Here is a 19,155-nt window from a genome sequence, read left to right on the forward strand (position 1 = left end):
AATATATATCTTTATTCAATTCACAATCTAGCCTATATTATTCAATTCATCAGAATCGACAACTTTTTTCTATCAATCTATTCATATATTTAAAGCGAATGACTAAATCAATTATTTATCTTAGAAACCGGTACCGAATTAATATTTCTCATTCAAATTTTTAGTGGATTGTCGATTGAGCATTGAGAAAAAGCTTGAATGAACGACAGACTTGCATTGATACTCACGTTGTTGTGGAAGAGTCTATAAAAATGAACTGACGACAACGGCTACTTGAGGAGAGTCTTTGCGGTCACTGGAGGCGGTCTGCTCAGCTGAGGAGTGGCTGAGGCGCTTTTATAGACTGGAGCTGAGTCGCTGACGCATACCACCTCAACCTGCTTTGCCTCAGTTGCCTCAGCTTGCTCTGCCTCACTAATCGCACCAAACCTCCTACTGTAAGCTACCTCAGTGCTGGGTGAGTGCTGCCCGCAACCCTCACTGCTCTCCATTCACATTCATTCAATCAAACCTGATAGCAACTAAGAATAACTCAATAGATATGGCTTTACTCCCACTAAACTATAGGTTCCGACCTCAGTGCTGTACAAGTGACCTCTCCTAGTCATATCTTTTGATTTGTTGTATAAATAAGTGAATGAATGAATGAACTCTCTGTACCAGTGTATCCTTGTTGCTCTATCCCAGTCATAGCTATATGAATTTTGTAAAATGGATGAATGAATGAACGATCAACCCTTAACGCAAAACCGGTAACGTTCTTCAGTCACATAGGGATTCAACAGAGATATTAATTTAAGAATAAACTCAGTAGAATAAACAATCAAATAGCTTTTCACTTGAAAATAACGACTAGAAATGGGGCATCCTTGTACAAAAAGAATTAGAATGTATAAAGAAATAGAGGGAGGTAGTAGGCTATATATATATACTAGCCGTCAAGCTCGCTTCGCTCGCCATATCGGTCTAGCCAGGGGGCTCCGCCCCCTGGACCCCCGACTGGATCGTCCAAGAATGAAATCAGCAGGCTCGCTTCGCTCGCCTGCATTTTTCATTTGAGCATTTTTATCATATGTTAGGACAATCCAGTCGGGGACCAGACTAAACGTCTGGCTAAACGGATATGGCGAGCGAAGCGAGCCTGACGGCTAGTAATATAATATTCCCAGGATTGAAGTAGCAGTGCCCAATCAATTTTTCCGCGATAAATGCATTTGAATCTTCAACTTGGTGCCAACCTAACAAAGTCAACTCAACTTAATGTCAACCTGACAAAATTATTAATTTAGTTGCCAGTTAACAACTGTTTCGAAGAGGTACTCTATCTAGATTATAGTTCTATAGTAACATATGATATGGAAATTTCAATTATAATTAAGAGATTAGGAGAAGAAGAATATACATGCTGAAAGACGAACTTTAAACCCTTAAAAACAACCCTTAGAGTTAAAATATTGCCAAAAGATTTCTTAGTGCGCCTCTAAAGCGGCAACTGAACATACCTACCAAATTTGAACGTTTTTGTCCGGTAGATTTTTAGTACTGCGAGTGAGTGAGTGAGTGAGTGAGTGAGTGAGTGAGTCAGTCAGTCAGTTAGTTAGTCAGTCAGTCAGTCAGTGCCATTTCGCTTTTATATATAGATTCATATTATCATGAATATATGATAATAGCATATAAGTGGATTCTTGTGACATTAAGAATTTGATATCTCAATCATAAATTGCTAACAGTGCCTACTTTACAAAGTTGCATATTAAAGGAAACCTCTCAATATCTGTGTTAAACAATGTAGATATTTCTGGATTGGGAACAAGATTCTTCCTTAGGGACATTATTAGTGCCATAGGCTATTAATATATGCAACCTTTATTAGCTGAGCAATGCTTATTTCCAATAAAACATTGTTCTCAAATTTTATATTCTAATGACGATGAGAATACATGTAGATGAAACAACATGAGTTTAAATAGAGACAGTGCAGTTGTAGCTACTGCACCTTACTTCAACATATTATGTATCCAAAAAATATTATTTATCCTGTATCAGATAAATTTATTACGTCACTGCATCAGACCCACGCATTTATCAAGGTAAGAATGCTCATCCACTTCCCCCAAACAGTCGAGAGATGCGTGGGCTCTTTTCCGTACTTCGAGATCGATATCTTGCGAATTGCAATTTATTCAGTGGAAACTCTCATCCTTGATAGACTGTTTTGAAGATGCTCTGCTTCAGAGTAGCCAGCAGTCACTTCAAGTCCTTGAACAGGTTCTTAAGATCAAGATAACTGATATTCACTCATGTGGCGCTTATTCTATAAATAGACTCACCTTGGAAGCAAATTTACTCTGAAGGAAATTATTTCTCAATCTACCTGGACCTACTACCATTTTATGCAGACGTATTCTGTCCTGGAGTTCTTTTTTGTGTGTAGTCCAAGAGTTGTTGCAAATAACAAGGGCTATTTTTAGTCATGAAAATAAAACCAATATAGTACACTTTTTTAAAACACACCTTTTACTTCTAAGAAAAAATAACTTACTTTTTGAATTGTTTTCACAAAGTTTGGTTTTTGAGTTGCGCACCGAACAATAAACAAGTGCTCTTAATTAACTTTTTAATGGTTTTAATAGCTTGAAGAAGTTCGTTGCTTCTTTGAAAAAAGTAGAAGGTGTTTATTAAAGTACTATATTCGTTTTATTTTTATTAGTACAGTAGTCCAAGAGATACATGTGAATCCAGTTCAATTTAAACATCTACAGAAAATGAATTTTACTGCAGAGAAAATTTACAAATACAGAAAATGAATTTTACTGTAGAGAAAATTTACAAATACAGAAAATGATGTTTCAATCAGCTTCTGCACATTGAATTATTTTGTAACAGAACTGTGGGCTCTTCTCTTCTGAAAATCAATCACATTACTTATTGGAGGAGACAAATTTTTGCTACTAGGAAATTAGTCAGATCTGACTGCTGGTCGTTTTTTCTAACAGCAAAAAGTGATTAATAATAAGCAATTCGTGATGGAAAACAACATTGAAGAAACAAATTTTTATATACCGTATTTTTTATGAATGTTTGTACTAATCAATCGGACATAGTTTAGAGGGGAGGAATAATAAAGGATGAATGAAATTTTTACTTACCTTGCCCTATCACCATAGGTAAGGAAAATATTACTTTCCGAAAAAAAATTAACGTACCCGAATTTCTAAATTTCTATACGTTTCAAGGTCCCCTGAGTCCAAAAAAGTGGTTTTTGGGTACCGTATTGGTCTGTATGTGTGTGTGTGTGTGTTGTGTGTGTGTGTGTGTGTGTGTGTGTATGAGTGTAAGTGTATCTGTGTACACGATATCTCTTCTCCCAATTAACGGAATGACTTGAAATTTGGAACTTAAGGTCCTTACAATATAAGGATCCGACTCGAACAATTTCGATCTAATGTAATCCAAGATGGCGGATAAAATGGTTTAAATGTTGTGAAAAACAGGGTTTTTCGCGATTTTCTCGAAAACGGCTCCAACGTTTTTGATTAATTTATACCTAAAATAGTCATTGATAAGCTGTATCAACACTTATTCAATCACTAGTCCCATATCTGTAAACATTTCAGAAGCTCCGCCCCATCTATGCAAAGTTTGATTTTAGATTCCCATTTATCAGGCTTCAAATACAATTTAATTAAACAGAAAATTTCGAGTGGAAAAGATTGAGCATGAAAATCTCTACAATTAATGTCCAGTAACATGTTCGCCTAAAATCGAAAATAAGATCGAAATGCGATAAAAATGTGATTTATTTATGAACGTTTGTAACTTACTAATAATTATTTTGCAGATTCCACTCTGAATCATAGTTTAGAGGGGGGAATAATAAAGGATGAATGAACTTTTTTAGATTGCTTCCGCACCATTTCAAAATTTAATAATTGAAGAATTTTTTTTTTTCAATATATACTACTATATCAAATATATTGTCGACAAATCTTCATTAAATATATAGCTCATCATGGATATTATTTTATTCAAATATTAGCAGAACTATTTCTCTCAATTTATAACAAATGTTACCATCTTTTCAATTATTTTTTTTTTATTTGCCATGCTAACCGCATGATGTGGTCACCCGAAGCTTACACAATATAGCACCTGTCATCAAGTGAACATTTTATTATAAATAGGAAGATTATCGAAAAGTAATTTATTGAAGAGTATATTATTACCTATCTGAAGATGAATTTCTAATAATAATTCTAGATGTCATAATAGCGAACAAATCAATTTAACAGATTGAACAGTATATTCAGAGATGTAGAATTTTTCATAATGAAAACAATAATTATGTTGTATTTTCTACTCAATGTTTGATTTTCACAAAATCTAGGGTTACAATGCCTTTGGCAACATATTCAGTTGAGCTTATTGAACAACATATTACTTATGGTTTTCTTTTTTCATCATAATATGATTTTCATCTCTACCGTATATATTTTTAAATCATACACCGTATGCATGAATGTCCAGAAGTTATGAACAATTTAAGAATTCGGAAGGAAAATGAAACTGATGTTCACTAAAATAGCTTATTCAATGTGAATTATAAAGCTATTTTTCTCATGACAAGCTATTCTGGAGATATTTACGCATTGAATTTTGAAAGGCTGAATCCCGGAGCGTGTTCAATGGATCTGCAGCATATTTGTCCCTATTGAGCCGTTATTACAGTCAATCAGCGCAGAAAATGCATCCAGATATATTTTCAAGGCCTTGAATGAAGGTGCAGGTAATCATCCCTTTTGCGGAGGCAGTTCTATACATGATTCCAGTTGAAAAGCTTGAAATGAATCCAAATGGGGTGATTTATTTACAATGTCAATCACATCATAATTCAGTTTACATGAATGCTAGATTCTATGATTCGATTGATCAATATCATTCAAGTTGATGTTATTTGATTCTACATAGAAAATGGTGAGGCCTCTTTGATTCTCTGATTTTGCACTCTGAACTCGTGTCTCTCTGATTCAATACATAATAAATACAGTAATTACTTCCCTTTCACTAGTTTCTGATACCAGATTGAATAGAATCTGCACTGTCAATAGTTCATCAATGAATAGCTTTTTGGAATAAAACAATTCAGTTTACATGAATGCTAGATTCTATGATTCGATTGATCAATATCAATGTTAATAGATTCTACATAGAAAATGGTGAGGCCTCTCTGATTCTCTGATTTTGCTCTCTGAACTCGTGTTTCTCTGATTCAATACATAATAAATACAGTAATTACTTCCCTTTCACTAGTTTCTGATAACAGATTGAATAGAATCTGCACTGACAATATTTCATCAATGAATAGCTTTTTGGAATAAAACTTTCACTGAATCATCTTTCTTGATAAACTATCATTGAATAAACTTCCTTCCTTGAACAAATCTCCATATACCGTACAAGGTAGGTAAGTAACATACGGTATCTACTTAAAATGTATGTATTAAGGACTACTTATTTATAAAATAGAATTATAGTACCCTTTTTTGAAATTGATAAAATAGGTAATATATTTCAATAAAATGATATATAATTTGTATTTTTAATACTTTATTAATTTCATAAAAGGGTACTATAATATTCTATTTCATAAATACGGTTTCTAATTATTATTGATTTCTTCTCAAATTGTACCGTACAGATTTTAGCATGATTGAGGAGAATATGGATTATGCAACGTTGGAAAAACTGAGTTTTGTGATTGATTATTAACATTGCAATGAATTCTTTAATAAAAAAGCAAATTCAAAGTTTTAACAACATTTTTTTTTTAAGTTTTGGACGGAGTTTTTCCTAGTCAATTCGAATGGTTTTTATAAAAAAGTAAACTGCACTAATCAGTTTCACGAATTTTCACATGATAACTCGAAGAAAAATTAGAGAAGAGAAGATCTAAAATAAATTTTTACATGACAACTCAAAGAGAAATAACTGAAGAGAAAATCTCAAATCAAGAACAATTGGCCTTTTTTAATCATCTTTTTATTTTAGTAATAGGGATACATTTTCCCAAGTAACAGGATGAAAGTGTACTTGAATTTCTATTCATATATTTACAGTAAACTCGCAACACTATGCCTACAACAAATTTTACAAATTTACATTCCTTTCCAACAAATACATTTTCAATTACCAACATTTCATTAGAAATTGTGTAAACCAGTGTGATTTTAGACTTTAAGGAAGATGAATTTTAATATTACAAGCACCATTTGAAAATAGCTCTCTATCGTAGGCTGCTAGATCCAGCTACAAGATTTTAACTTTCGCGACTCATGTCTAAGAGTATAAAAACAAAAAAAGTTCATATAATTTCATCAAAATCGAAATTAATCTTTTCTTGTTGTAATAATATTTTGATTAAATAGTAAGTTATTGTAACTAATAGGACCGTTCTACATAATTATTCTTATGAGGCCATTCTCTGAATCTAGACATTAAAGCTAAGAAGTCAATCAAGAAAAATAAATTAATTATTTTCAAACATCGATTTCTAAAGATTTTCACATGTTAAGATGCTGGTGTATGTTACGGTCGTAATAACGCCCAAGAGGATTGTCTTGATCTAAAAAAATTAATCATTCACCATTCCTCTAAATGGACAAAATAATTCAATGTTATTTACGGCATTGAAACATACCAATCGACGAATTACAAAATTAAAGACGATAGAAAGTTGAAAGCAAGCTCTAATGATGGTAATATGAATGTTTAATAATATTCCACAAATTCAAATCATTTTATCAAATTCTCAGACACATGAGCTTCACTGGAGACAATTAAATCAATCAAAATTGTCTCGTTCAGTGGTTGAGGATGGTTATTGAGTAGAAAAACAGGCCTTCCTTTAAACTTTCTTTTCAGTGATTATATGATTGAAAACATGGGAAGTTTGAGTAGAAAGAATGTCAGAACAATCTACTTTGAATATTATTCCTATCAATTTAAATTAATAAAACAATTGAAATAGTGGAGGAAGGCTATTTGTATCAGCATAAAAGTAGTGGAGTTGTTTGAAAGCTATAATTAATTTATAAATCTGAATTCTTGGAATCAAGACAAACATATTGCAGTACCGTAATTCAGATACCTCAATCATTAAACAAAATGTATGCATACTAATAATTTTGATTCAACTAAAATGCAACATCGAGAAAAGTAAACTAAATCACATGATAAACTATATACATTATAAAAATTTATAACCAAGATCGGTTATCTAGCATAGAATAATGGATGGTCGAATAACAAATAGGTGAAATAGTAATAACAAAATGCGAAAACATGATAATATATTTTTGTGAAAATAACATGAGTGAATAATTATATTCATGATGAAACAATTTTGACAACATGAGTCACAAAAAGCTTCCTTACGTTTTCGGGTGATTTCCTCTTTGAGGAGAATAACAAAGATATTTCACACTTTCAAATAAACAAAAGTGATTATAACTGTTGCGGAGATTTGACAACACTTTATCCACGACTAAACGTTCTTCGCATGAGTCGCAGTTTCCATGTTGGGGCACAACACAACAGCACTTCAATGATCGAATATATCGATTTTAAAACAAAATCGATCGAATAATTTAATGAACAATCGGTGAGCACGAATACTATGACTAAACGTTCTTCGCATGAGTCACAGGCGTCGAGTCCTCAGCCGGCTTGCGTCGATTCCACTTCCATTTTTGCAAATTTCGAACAAAAATACACAGACATAGTCATATACATGTTTTTGGCGTTAAGTTTGACTCACATTTTAATGAAATACTGGTATTTTATAATAGAGCATTACTAATCTATTCATATAAACTGTGTAAATTGGTGTTGGTACCGTATCTATCTATATGACAATCATGCGACGTATCAAGCTATTCAGATTAGATTAACCAGATCACTAGTTTTTTATTTTACAGTATTTGCACGAAAAAATGTATATTTGAGAATTGTGAATCTGAATGAGAATGCATTGTGTATAATGGAATAGATTCAGATCTTGAACAACATTGAGTAGAAATATATGAAAAAATATTCAAAATAGAGCAATCGAAATGACTCAAATTGAACGCATGATAATAATTAACCAATTCATCAAATTGGACTAGGACATGATAAAGGAATATTTATCCTGTATTAGACGGAAAATCATCTCAATCTGAGAAGAATTCAACGAAACAAAGTACAATTTTTATGTTTTTAAATCATTGTAAAAATAGTTACAATAGAATAACAAGTGATCAGTGACATAACAAATGATTTGAGGAGTAGGCCTACGTCTGAATACATTTCAAAAACATTTTAAAGATATTTTTGTGTAGCCTTTATTATAATAACGTACATTTATAATATATAATACATTTATGCCTGTACCTGGTACAAGTTTGGCAAGCATAAGCTTGATTTAAATTAAACATAAATCTTCAATAATAAAATTATCATGAGCCTTTCCCTAAATACTTGATTTAGTAAATAGAAAGAAAAATAAAAAATCTCAGTACCCTTTTTGAATTATTTAATCACAACATGTTTTTGAAATGGCATCAATGTTGAAAAATGTTGTGATTAAATAATTCAAAAAGGGTACTGAGATTTTTTATTTTTTTCTATTTATATTACAAGTAGCCCTATACAGAAAAGAGACTTGATTTAGTGTACATAAATCAGCCATCATAGTAGGTTATAACTACCCAAATATTCAAAGAAAATTTCCACTTTTACAAAAAAAAAAATAAAGTTGAAAAACAGAAAAATCAGCTATTAATCAAATAATTCCAATAATCAATCATTCATTAATGATCTTAATATTTGATTGTAAATGAAAAGATTGTTCACTTTTTCGAATACTGGTGACTAAAGTCATATTAAGGAAATTGGAGTTTGAATGCCGAATTCAGCAAGAATAATCATGTAAATTTAAAAATAACATTTTTCGAAGAGTCTTGAATAAGTTGATTTCCATTTCACACACTTTGTTACCCATTAAACGATTCATACTTTATCCGGTTGAAAAATATGTATTAATTTTGAACATTATTCGCAAAATATTGATAAATATATGAGCAAACAAAAACTTTAATTGGCTGCAGCTCAATAGATATAATTATTATTTATGATAATTTCATTTGAGCTTTGATTAAACACAAATTAAAATTGGCTCCAGTTGAATATAATCATCATTCAATTGATATATCTTATGGCAACAAACTTGACAATAATGACTTTTTTAACAGGATTCATTTAAAAATTGTACGGGGTTTGCCACCATATTCAAAACTGCTAATAGGTGGATCCAAAATAGTTTAAATGCACATTGTAGACACAAAATTATTATCACATGTTATACTAGTGAGATGCTTTTTAGTATCAGTAAGCAATTTATTGACTAGATATTATGCAATTGGAAGTTTCAGTATTTCATGTTAATACATCAATGAGTGGCATTTAGATTTGTTGACAATTATTATTCAATCGCTCAACAAATTCAAAATCTGATAGAATGTGATGACGAATCACATGTCACTGAATATGTGAGAGTAGTATCCAGCTACTCCAATGGATATTAAGGTGGTTCAACTCAGGAAATTTGTTTCTATGGTTTGGAAATTCTTTATAAGCTTATATTACGGTCTTCCCAGTTTCACTGAGACTTATTCGTTGGATATTTTCCCCTAAAACTAGTGAAACAATACTAGTGACCTCTTGAACAATACATCATCATGTTTGGTTGGTTATAATACTAGAGATGATTTAACGTCACTATTGCTTCAAGATAAATTTGTCAACCACGACCTCCTATATATCTATATAGAAATTCCTGTGTCAACGCATGTGCAGATGCAAACCAAAACCAAACCGTGAGAAACATATACAGTCTTTCCAGTTCCACTGGAACAAGACCCTTAATCAATTTCTCACTAGAGAAGGAATGCTAGTGACCTGCTAATACAGTTCAACTGAAACAAGTCCCACTGAATCAGTTTCTCACTGGAGAAGAAATACTAGTGACCTGTTAATACAGTTCAACTGAAACAAGTCCCCCTGAATCTGTTTCTCACTGGAGAAGAAATACTAGTGAGTGACCTGTCACTGAAACAAGTAAGTCACCCTGAATCAGTTTCTCACTAGAGAAGAAATATTAGTGAACTGTTTAAACAATTCAACTGAAACAAGACCCCATGAATCAGTTTTGGTTGTTATTTATTGGAGTTTTTCAGTTTATCAGGTTGATAGTTTGACACCTTGTGAGACCGGACTCCCCCCATGAATCAGTTTCTCACTGGAGAAGAAATACTAGTGACCTGTTTATACAGTTTAACTGAAAAAAGTCCCCCTGAATCAGTTTCTCACTAGAGAAAAAAATACTAGTGATCTGTTAATCAATGTTCGATTGGTTATAATACTTGACGACCTAGCGTCACTACATTCAGCTAGCTCAATGCACATGTAATCGACACCCATCTAAACAGCGGTCAAACTTAACGCCAATCAAAAGTCGAGCAAGGTTGATGATGATGATGATGAATGATGATGAGAGGGGGGGAGGAGTGATTCAACTATGCGTGATGTCTAGCAGAGAGGACGACGCATGCGTGCTGTCAGCTGTGTGTACGGTGGTGAGAGAGAGCGCGCCTTGTATGCCTGTGCCTGACAGAAAGGGAAGTTCCCGCGCGACGCCCACTGAGAGACCGCTGACCGACGGCCGGTTGTCGCTTAGTGATGATGAACCAAAGCTGCTCTTCGGGATGGTCGGCTCAACTGGAAATAGAATACAACCATTAATTGATCAAAGAACTGAATTTGAATGTCTTTCTGTTGGTAGAGAGTTCCTTAAGTGGGGTTTTCATTAGTCAAGTTTCCCTATATTCAAGATTTTTTTTTAAGGTTGATTTCAATGGCCGATTTTGCAAACTGAAGTCACGGTTACTTGATTTAAAGTTTTCATAACCTCAAAAGTTGACCAACAACTGTTTTTATCTCATTTTCCCATTTGTAGGTTGGATTTTACCTTCAAGATTCAAGTTGAAACCAGAGTCAAACATGTTTAGTATTTACCTGAATCAACAAAACTTGAAGAAAGGTATAGTGAATTCAAGTTTCTGTTCTTGCAATTATGAAGTTATTTATTAATTTATTCTTATGGCTTTTATCGGTAGAGAGATCCTTTTGGATAATACTGAAGTGAAAAATCTAATAATTAATCTCAAAGTTTTCTTCTTAGGCTCAACTTACACTTACGCGACTCAGGTCGAGAAGAGACTCGACTCTAGTCGAGAGCATATGTATTTAAATGGTGACGTCGCGGAGACTGGAATCGACTGGTCTGAGTGTCACCATTCGGAAACACATGCTCTCGACAAGAGTCGAGTCTCTTCTCGACCTGAGTCGCGTAAGTATGAGTTGAGCCAAACTCTTCATACTTTTCTATTTAGTTGTTTTTATACATTCTACATTGACTGACAACTGTTTTTATCTCATTGTCCCATTTGAAGGTTGGATTGTACCTTGAAGCCACGTTGAAACCACAAGTCAAACATGTTCAACATCTAATTGAATCAACAACACTTGAAGAAGAGTCTACATTGATCATTGGTATAGTTGATTCAAGTTTCTGTTCTTGCAAACCTGAGTCCAAGTTTGCAAAAACATTCATTTTACACAAAACTTGACTAAAGTAACCATCCTTTACGGGAATTGATAGATTACGAGAATTAAAGGATTGGAATCATACAAAAAAGAGAAAACAGACACAGTAAAAATGTGAAAAGTTCAAAATACTAGACCACAAAAGTCATGAAACCGATTTGATTCACATTACAATTAGTTATGCATCAAGGGACTTAAGTGCAACTTTTCTACCCTTATTACTCCGAGAGAAACATTATTTTTAACCCGTGACGCACACATTTTTATTTCAACTAAATCAATATACCTGAAAAGAATCTACCATCCCTCTGATCAAATATCTTCTAACCTGACATCTCCATCACCATTATATCGTAGTAGTTAAACATTTCATATTATCTTGTATTGTTCAATGATCTCTAATTCATACTTTGCTATTTTATTAAAACGTGTGCTATGTTGTAAGCTATTGTATACATTTTACATTTTACTATGTATACAGAGTGGGTGAAAAGTCCGAGAACGGATTAATATCTCATACACAAAGGTAATTTGACGGTGGGTGTGATTGGGGATTCTACTCAATTTGAAAATACTAATTTACTATGACTTTAAAAATCTGGTCCGCCATCTTGGATCCGCTATTTTGAATGCAACTTCATTTTTTTCAATAGGAAGGTGGTCATGCGATACATGATTTCCATATGAAATTTCAAGACAAAATGAATGGTGAAAGCTGCACATCGATATCTCAAACCGTTTAGAAGATATTCATATTATTAATCAATACCACTTATGCATTTAATTTCAATATGCATGGTATTGATTAATAATGTGAATATCTTCTAAACGATTTGAGATATCGATGTGCGGTTTTCTCCATTCATTTGGTCTTGAAATTCCGTATTGAATTCATGTATCGTATGACAACCTTCCTATTTAGAAAAATAAAGTTGCATTCAATATGGCGTATCCAAGATGGTGGACCAGATTTTTAAAGTCATAGTAAAGTAGTATTTTCAATTTGAGTAGGATCCTCGATCACACTCACCATCAAATTACCTTTGTGTATGATATATTAAGCCGTTCTCGGACTTTTTTCTCTCCTTTCTGCTTTGAATAGTACAGATTAATAATGTAAATATCTTCGAAATAGTTTGAGATATCGATATGCGGTTTTCCCCATTCTTTTTTCTTGGAATTCCGTATTGGAATCATGTATCGCATGACCACCTTCCTATTTAAAAAAATAAAGTTGCATTCAATATGGTGGACCAGATTTTTAAAGTCATAGTAAAGCAGTACTTTCAAATTGAGTAGGATCCCCAATCACACCCACCGTCAAATTACCTTTGTGTAAGAGATATTAATCCGTTCTCAGACTTTTCACCTACTCTGTATATTGTAATATGCATAAATAAAGTAATTCAACCAATCAAACCATATATGCCATGGTGTTATCTCACCACATAAAGCTAGCCACAGATGTGTGATTGTATATCAAGAGCTGACACATTATTAGAAACCTTATAGAAAAATATGAAGGTCTAATGGGGTCCTTAATAGTGGGCAACACTGCTCAGATAAGAGTGGGAGAGAGTCATTGGAAAGTGACTTGTGATAGACAAGGATAGCAACCATTCATTTAAACAATACTTACTCTTCAAGTGAATCGCACTATAGTAGAATGTAGCCCGGTATCTAACACAATTATCAAGTCTAATAGACCATCAAATCTATATTGAATTTACTGGTTCAATGATGTATTAGATTTAATAAGTGTCCTAGAAACCGGGCGTCAATCCAATACATGTGGATTCTGTACCAGAGAAGTCTAACTTATAATTAGGGAAAGTTCTTTAATCTTTATTTATGTTTACTAATGACATTGACGTGAATAACATTGATAGATGAAATAATATTATAAAACTAATATTATAAAACTAATATTATTTAATAATAATACTATTCTTGTGCGATGTTTCTCACAAATTTAGGTGGTGACAAAGTCCAAAAAGGATTAGTCCTTCAAAAACAATATCTATACTATTTTAATCCAAAGTAATCATGCAAATTATAAATTTTAAATTTAGATGGATAAAATTATTATAGAATGAATTCGAAATACTTCACTTAATTATAAATTGGAGCGATTCCAGGGATGAATAATGAAATCCTGGGAGAGAGTAACGTGTTCCGAAGTAAATAGGATTAGTTCAAGTTCTAGGATAAGAAATTATAAGCTTACTTTCATTCCTGTCGGCCGAGTCACTATGCGAGTCTGAAATGAGCCCCCTGCTCGTCAGGAAGTATTTGAAAAATTCATACGTCGACCAACAGATGGCGGTTGAAGGCATCTGATAAAGGACTCTGGCGCTGATGCCTTTGAAATAGCCCAACGGCCCTCCTAGTGTGTACACCATCTTAATTGCGTTCATCATACCATATACTCTAGCCTGCAACAATAGAAATTCAAAATTATCAATTTCATGACTGCGCTAAACCAAAGGGTGTGATCACATTGAATGAGTAAATGTGCGAGAACACGCTTGGTTATGCATGAAACAAACTATGGGAAAAACAGCTGTCTAGCTGTTAGCCCTGATGTCAATGTCTGCAGTAGCAGAGGTCTTCGGGGTGATTTGCAGCATTTATTTAGGATTTTCGTTGAATAAAAATTATATATTAATTAGCATTTGAATAAATGCATTCTCCATTTAATTCCATCTGTATGGGAAAAACAATAGGAATACTCATATTGATCACAAACACGGTGATTATAAAAGGACTTTACAACTTTGAAACATAAATATTTATTGAAATTACTAACAGAATTGAGAAAGGTGTCATTTGTTTCGATGTGACAGCCGTTGGTAATGCGACGTACATCCCACCAATAATCGATTTCTTGCCACACTCGTACCAGCATATCAGGCGTAACTTGTGCAACCGCAGCGATCCGAATGTGATCCGATTTCAGAGATTATTAAGCTTGTCTTGTAGAGGCAGAACAAAAACCTTATCCCCCACAGGAAGAAATCCATCGGTGTTGAATCCGGTGAGCGAGGTGGCCATGCAATTGGCCCTGCACGGCCAATCCAGCAAAGTTGAAAGCAATTGTCTAGAAAATCCCGAACTTCTTCGTGGAGAAGATCTGGTACACTGTCATGCTGGAAGTAAAAGGACACTAGTTCATCTTGTTCAGCATGACGGCGCACCAGCTCACTTCCACGGAGAAGTTCGGGATTTTCTAGAAATTCGCTTTCAACTTCGCTGGATTGACATGCAGGGCCAATTGCAGTTCACCTCGTTCACCGGATTTAACACCGATGGATTTCTTCCTATGGGGTTTCATTAAGGATGAGGTTTATGTTCCGCCTCTACAAGACAATCTTAGTGATCTCTGAAATCGTATCACATTCGGATCGGTGTGGTTGCACAAGTTACGCCTGATATGCTGGTACGAGTGTGGCAAGAAATCGATTATCGGTGGGATTTATGTCGCATTACCAACGGCTGTCACATCGAACCAAAATAACATCCACAGCTTAAACTTGAAGTGTTTTGTAACAAAATGACACCTTTCTCAATTCTGTAAGTAATTTCAATAAATATTTATGTGCTTTCAAAGTTGTAAAGCCCTTTTATAATCACCCTACATGTGAATGAATGGTGAATGGGGATGTTGGACTAGCTCGAGGACAGCCAGTCGGAGCGTGAATGGTGAAAGATCTGACTATAGTCCGTGAGATATTACTTTTAACATGAAGAGGGAAAACCGATTTCTGGTTGCACAGTTTGTAGCATGGACAGTGTAGTGGAGAGGAGTAAGCATGCTGGATGCTGACACAAAAGTAGAGAGAATGCTGTTAGGTAGTGGCAGTGATCAGTGAAGGAACGAGCATTGAGCCTCTCTGTCTTCGACGAAGAAAGCCATGTTAAAAGTAATATCTCTCGGACTATAGTGGTCTTACTACCGGCCCAACATTGTTTGGACAAGAAATCGGATAGTAAATGGCCCGCTTTAACTAATGAAGAAATAAAATGTTTGAACATCTAGCTACTACATATGATTGTGCTAAGATGAATTTGCACATACCATACGTGTTCAGTATGGTGTAACTATAATTCCCATATGTTCTAATGGGAATATTCATAATCGCTCAGCCATGCTGAGTATATGAAGCTACGGAGCTATGAAGCTATGAGCTTGGAACATATGGAAATCATATTTTCACCACACTGAACATTTTCACTGGTACTGATACTGGTGAATCCAGCTCAACACAGTCGTATGTAGTCGCCAGATGTTCAATCATTTTATTTCCTCATAGAAACAAAGCGGGGCATTCACTATCCGATTTCTAGTCCAAAAATGTTGGACCGGTAGTAAGACTACTAGTCGGATCTTTCACCATTCACGGTGTTCATCGAGTTAGTCCAACATACCCACACTAACCTTCCAACTCGACTCCGATATAGAAATATAATGAAACTAATAAAATATAAATATAACGATTCGAAATATAATGAGACGAATTAAATATGAATAAAACTTGAATTTTAAAAATCGACCTGTTGTTGGTCATCATCAGACTGTAGGAATTTACTCTAATGTAAATTAGAGATAACCAACCAGTGAATGTAGGATATTAGAGTAAATTCCTACAGTCTGATGATGACCGACAACAGGTCGAAACGATCGTCACTACCAATGTAAGTGCATTTTCACTCCATAAGTGTTTTTAAAATTCAAGTTTAATTTTAATAGTGAAAAAGTATGCAACAGAGTATTAATAAAATATTTGGTAACAGTTCGGAGTTGAAAAATTATTGAGCTTTCAGCTTTGTAGCTAACCAATTTTCTCAAACAAGGATAGCTATTCAATGTTGATCAGTTGCTGATTTTTAAACAATTGATAAGTGAGAATCCGCCTAAATGGTTACCCCAGTCTGTTGCATACATCGAGCGGCATGGTGATGGCTGCAGTGAGGTCATGTCCTGACACATTTGAATAAATCAATTTACTTTTCAGCACTCTCAGTTACCAGGATAACTGGAGCCTTACCCCAGTCTGTTGCTGTTATCTCTTCTCTTTACAGATACCCTACAACTTGAGCCTTACCCCAGTCTGTTGCGTGTTAAGCAGCGTCTTGCACACGTCAAGCGGCGTGGTGATGGCTGCCGCAAGTCCACCGGCAACGGCGCCCGACATCATGTGCGCGGCGGGGTTGTAGACGCGGTCCGGATTGGTGAGCGACTGCGCCATCTCGTAGACCATGAAGTGGATGCTCTGAAACGGAATGTTCATCGCCAGCGTTGTCGTGTACGATCGGTAGAACGCACGCAGGCCCTCGGTGCGGTATAGCCTTAGTATGCACTCACTGAGCGATTTGTACGGACTGTTGTACATCTGCATCCTTTGTTTCACCACTGCCCAACAAACATAACACAATAATTGAATAAATCGATTTTCAAGAATAGAATTGGTTTCGAAGCAATCTGAATTCAAAATTAAATTAAATTCGAGATCATTTGAAAAAAAAAATTATTCAGTTATTTGAAAAGGGACACTTGAAAGTTTGATTACACCAACTTAAATACATTTATTCATTTATTGTATACAACACTATAATCATAATACAATATTATCACATTGGAGGAAAAACTAGGCTGAGCCTGTACTATTTCTCTAAAACAAGACACAAAAGTTATAGCACTAGTAATTATATGTAATTAAATATCATTCAAATCCTAGATGGTTATAACTTGAATATGAATTATTATTAAATTTCTTGATTCATTCCGAACTGTGTTGTACCAACAAATTATTTTGTGTTTTTGTCACATCAAACCCGACAAACAGTCATTTAATTGATGTAATAAGCTATGTTTATTAGACTCAAGCGCTTTCAAGTTTCATGAACTCATTCCCAACAGTGTTGAAACTCGAATAAAGAATTAAGAATGTTTTATTGTCAAAAAGAGTACCTACACTGCATTGACAAAAGTCATTTTTATCTATAACTATAAGTGAACAGATAGTTTACTACATTCTTTATTGATTCATACAATAAGTACACCATCAAAATGATAGGAAGAGAAAAAATAAGGTAACCTTGTGCTATTCCTCTCCCAAATTTAGATAAGGTTACACATTGTCTGAAATAGGTTAGGTCTTGTACTTGTTCACTTACATCAAATAAATGACGGCGAATCGGTGTTAAAGTGACAAAATAATGTGTTGAATATTGATACAATTTCACAGTGATCAAATTCATACAATTAAAGAAACATTTTTTATAATCAGATAACTTGATAAAGAAATTTTCAATTTCCCTCAACTGAAAAAATAACTAGATTACCATCCCATGATGCATAGGTGTAATTAGATGACTAACTTATATACGGAATTCATAATAATTTCATGGTATTTTTCATCAGTAGGCCTATAATTTAATGGAAACCGTATTTTAGTAGGAAGTGTACTAATACACATGCGGATGATAATTTTCGGATTTATTGCCCTCAATATGTTTTTTTACGAATGAAAGATAAGAAACAACATTGGTAGTGCTCGTAAAATAATCTTCAATGAGAACCAAATCGATGAATCATAAATATAATAGTGATCTGAAAACATAATATCGAAATGCATAGATCAAATCTGTACAAAGATGTGAGTCAAGGTGAAGTTAAATCAGTAAATTAATATATTGTAATACTTAATACATTGTAAAGTGTGAATTGATTGATCATAGAGCAAGTTCATGATCTATTAAAATATTATTGTGGATATAAATAATTACTTATGTCTCATACATTTGAATTTCAGTTTGAAAATCACCAATAGAAATTGCAATACTTCACAAGAAAATCTAAATTGCGAGAAAAACTTTTTTGGAAAGTTTCAAAAACCTTTTCATAAAAAAAAACTTTCTGGTATTTCTCATCAACAAATTCCTCTCTGAAATATAATTTATTCTAAATCCATCATATATGAAGAACTCAAATACATTAGCTTAAAATGAATTCAGTGCTATCATATTTCAATTCTTTTTATAATTATTCTCAATGGATTCCTCATAATGAAAATTCAAAAAGCCTAGAGTAAATTTATTTTTATCATACGAGAAACTTTAGATGAAATGGTTTGGTATTTTTTTCGTAGCACAGTTCAATGCACAATCCGTTGGGAAACAATGATAACACTGAGACCAGTAACTAGTTGCCCAAGATTTACACGCAGCGATGACAAATTATCATGCTCAGATAAATATGTAACTTTTTTAATTTAACGAGCATTCAAAATTGTGTAGCAGTTACAGAAGAACGTTTTCATGTTTGTCAATCTTACTAAACATAAATTCTGTATTACCTTACTCTATTGAAGTTGATGTTTATAGAAAACTTATTTGAATGTTACTAAAATGGTAGTTGAGAAGTTGATATTGTGGTAATTATTCATATTA

At 33.7% G+C, this 19,155-nt stretch overlaps 1 protein-coding gene across 1 annotated transcript in view; it reads right to left on the bottom strand.

Moving 5' to 3' along the window:
- Positions 1–6,022: 6,022 nt before the first annotated feature.
- LOC111051038 (mitoferrin-1) overlaps positions 6,023–19,155 on the bottom strand; it is a 28,910-nt gene continuing 15,777 nt past the window's right edge. The window contains exons 4-6 of the mRNA XM_022337461.2: positions 16,809–17,116; positions 13,931–14,138; positions 6,023–10,815 (exon numbers count right to left, since the gene is read on the bottom strand). Coding sequence (XP_022193153.2) covers positions 10,610–10,815; positions 13,931–14,138; positions 16,809–17,116 — 722 coding nt within the window. The 3' untranslated portion in view covers positions 6,023–10,609. The remainder of the gene's footprint in view (positions 10,816–13,930; positions 14,139–16,808; positions 17,117–19,155) is intronic.

Source organism: Nilaparvata lugens, chromosome 1 (genome assembly GCF_014356525.2).
Source record: "Nilaparvata lugens isolate BPH chromosome 1, ASM1435652v1, whole genome shotgun sequence".
Lineage (NCBI taxonomy): Eukaryota > Metazoa > Arthropoda > Insecta > Hemiptera > Delphacidae > Nilaparvata > Nilaparvata lugens.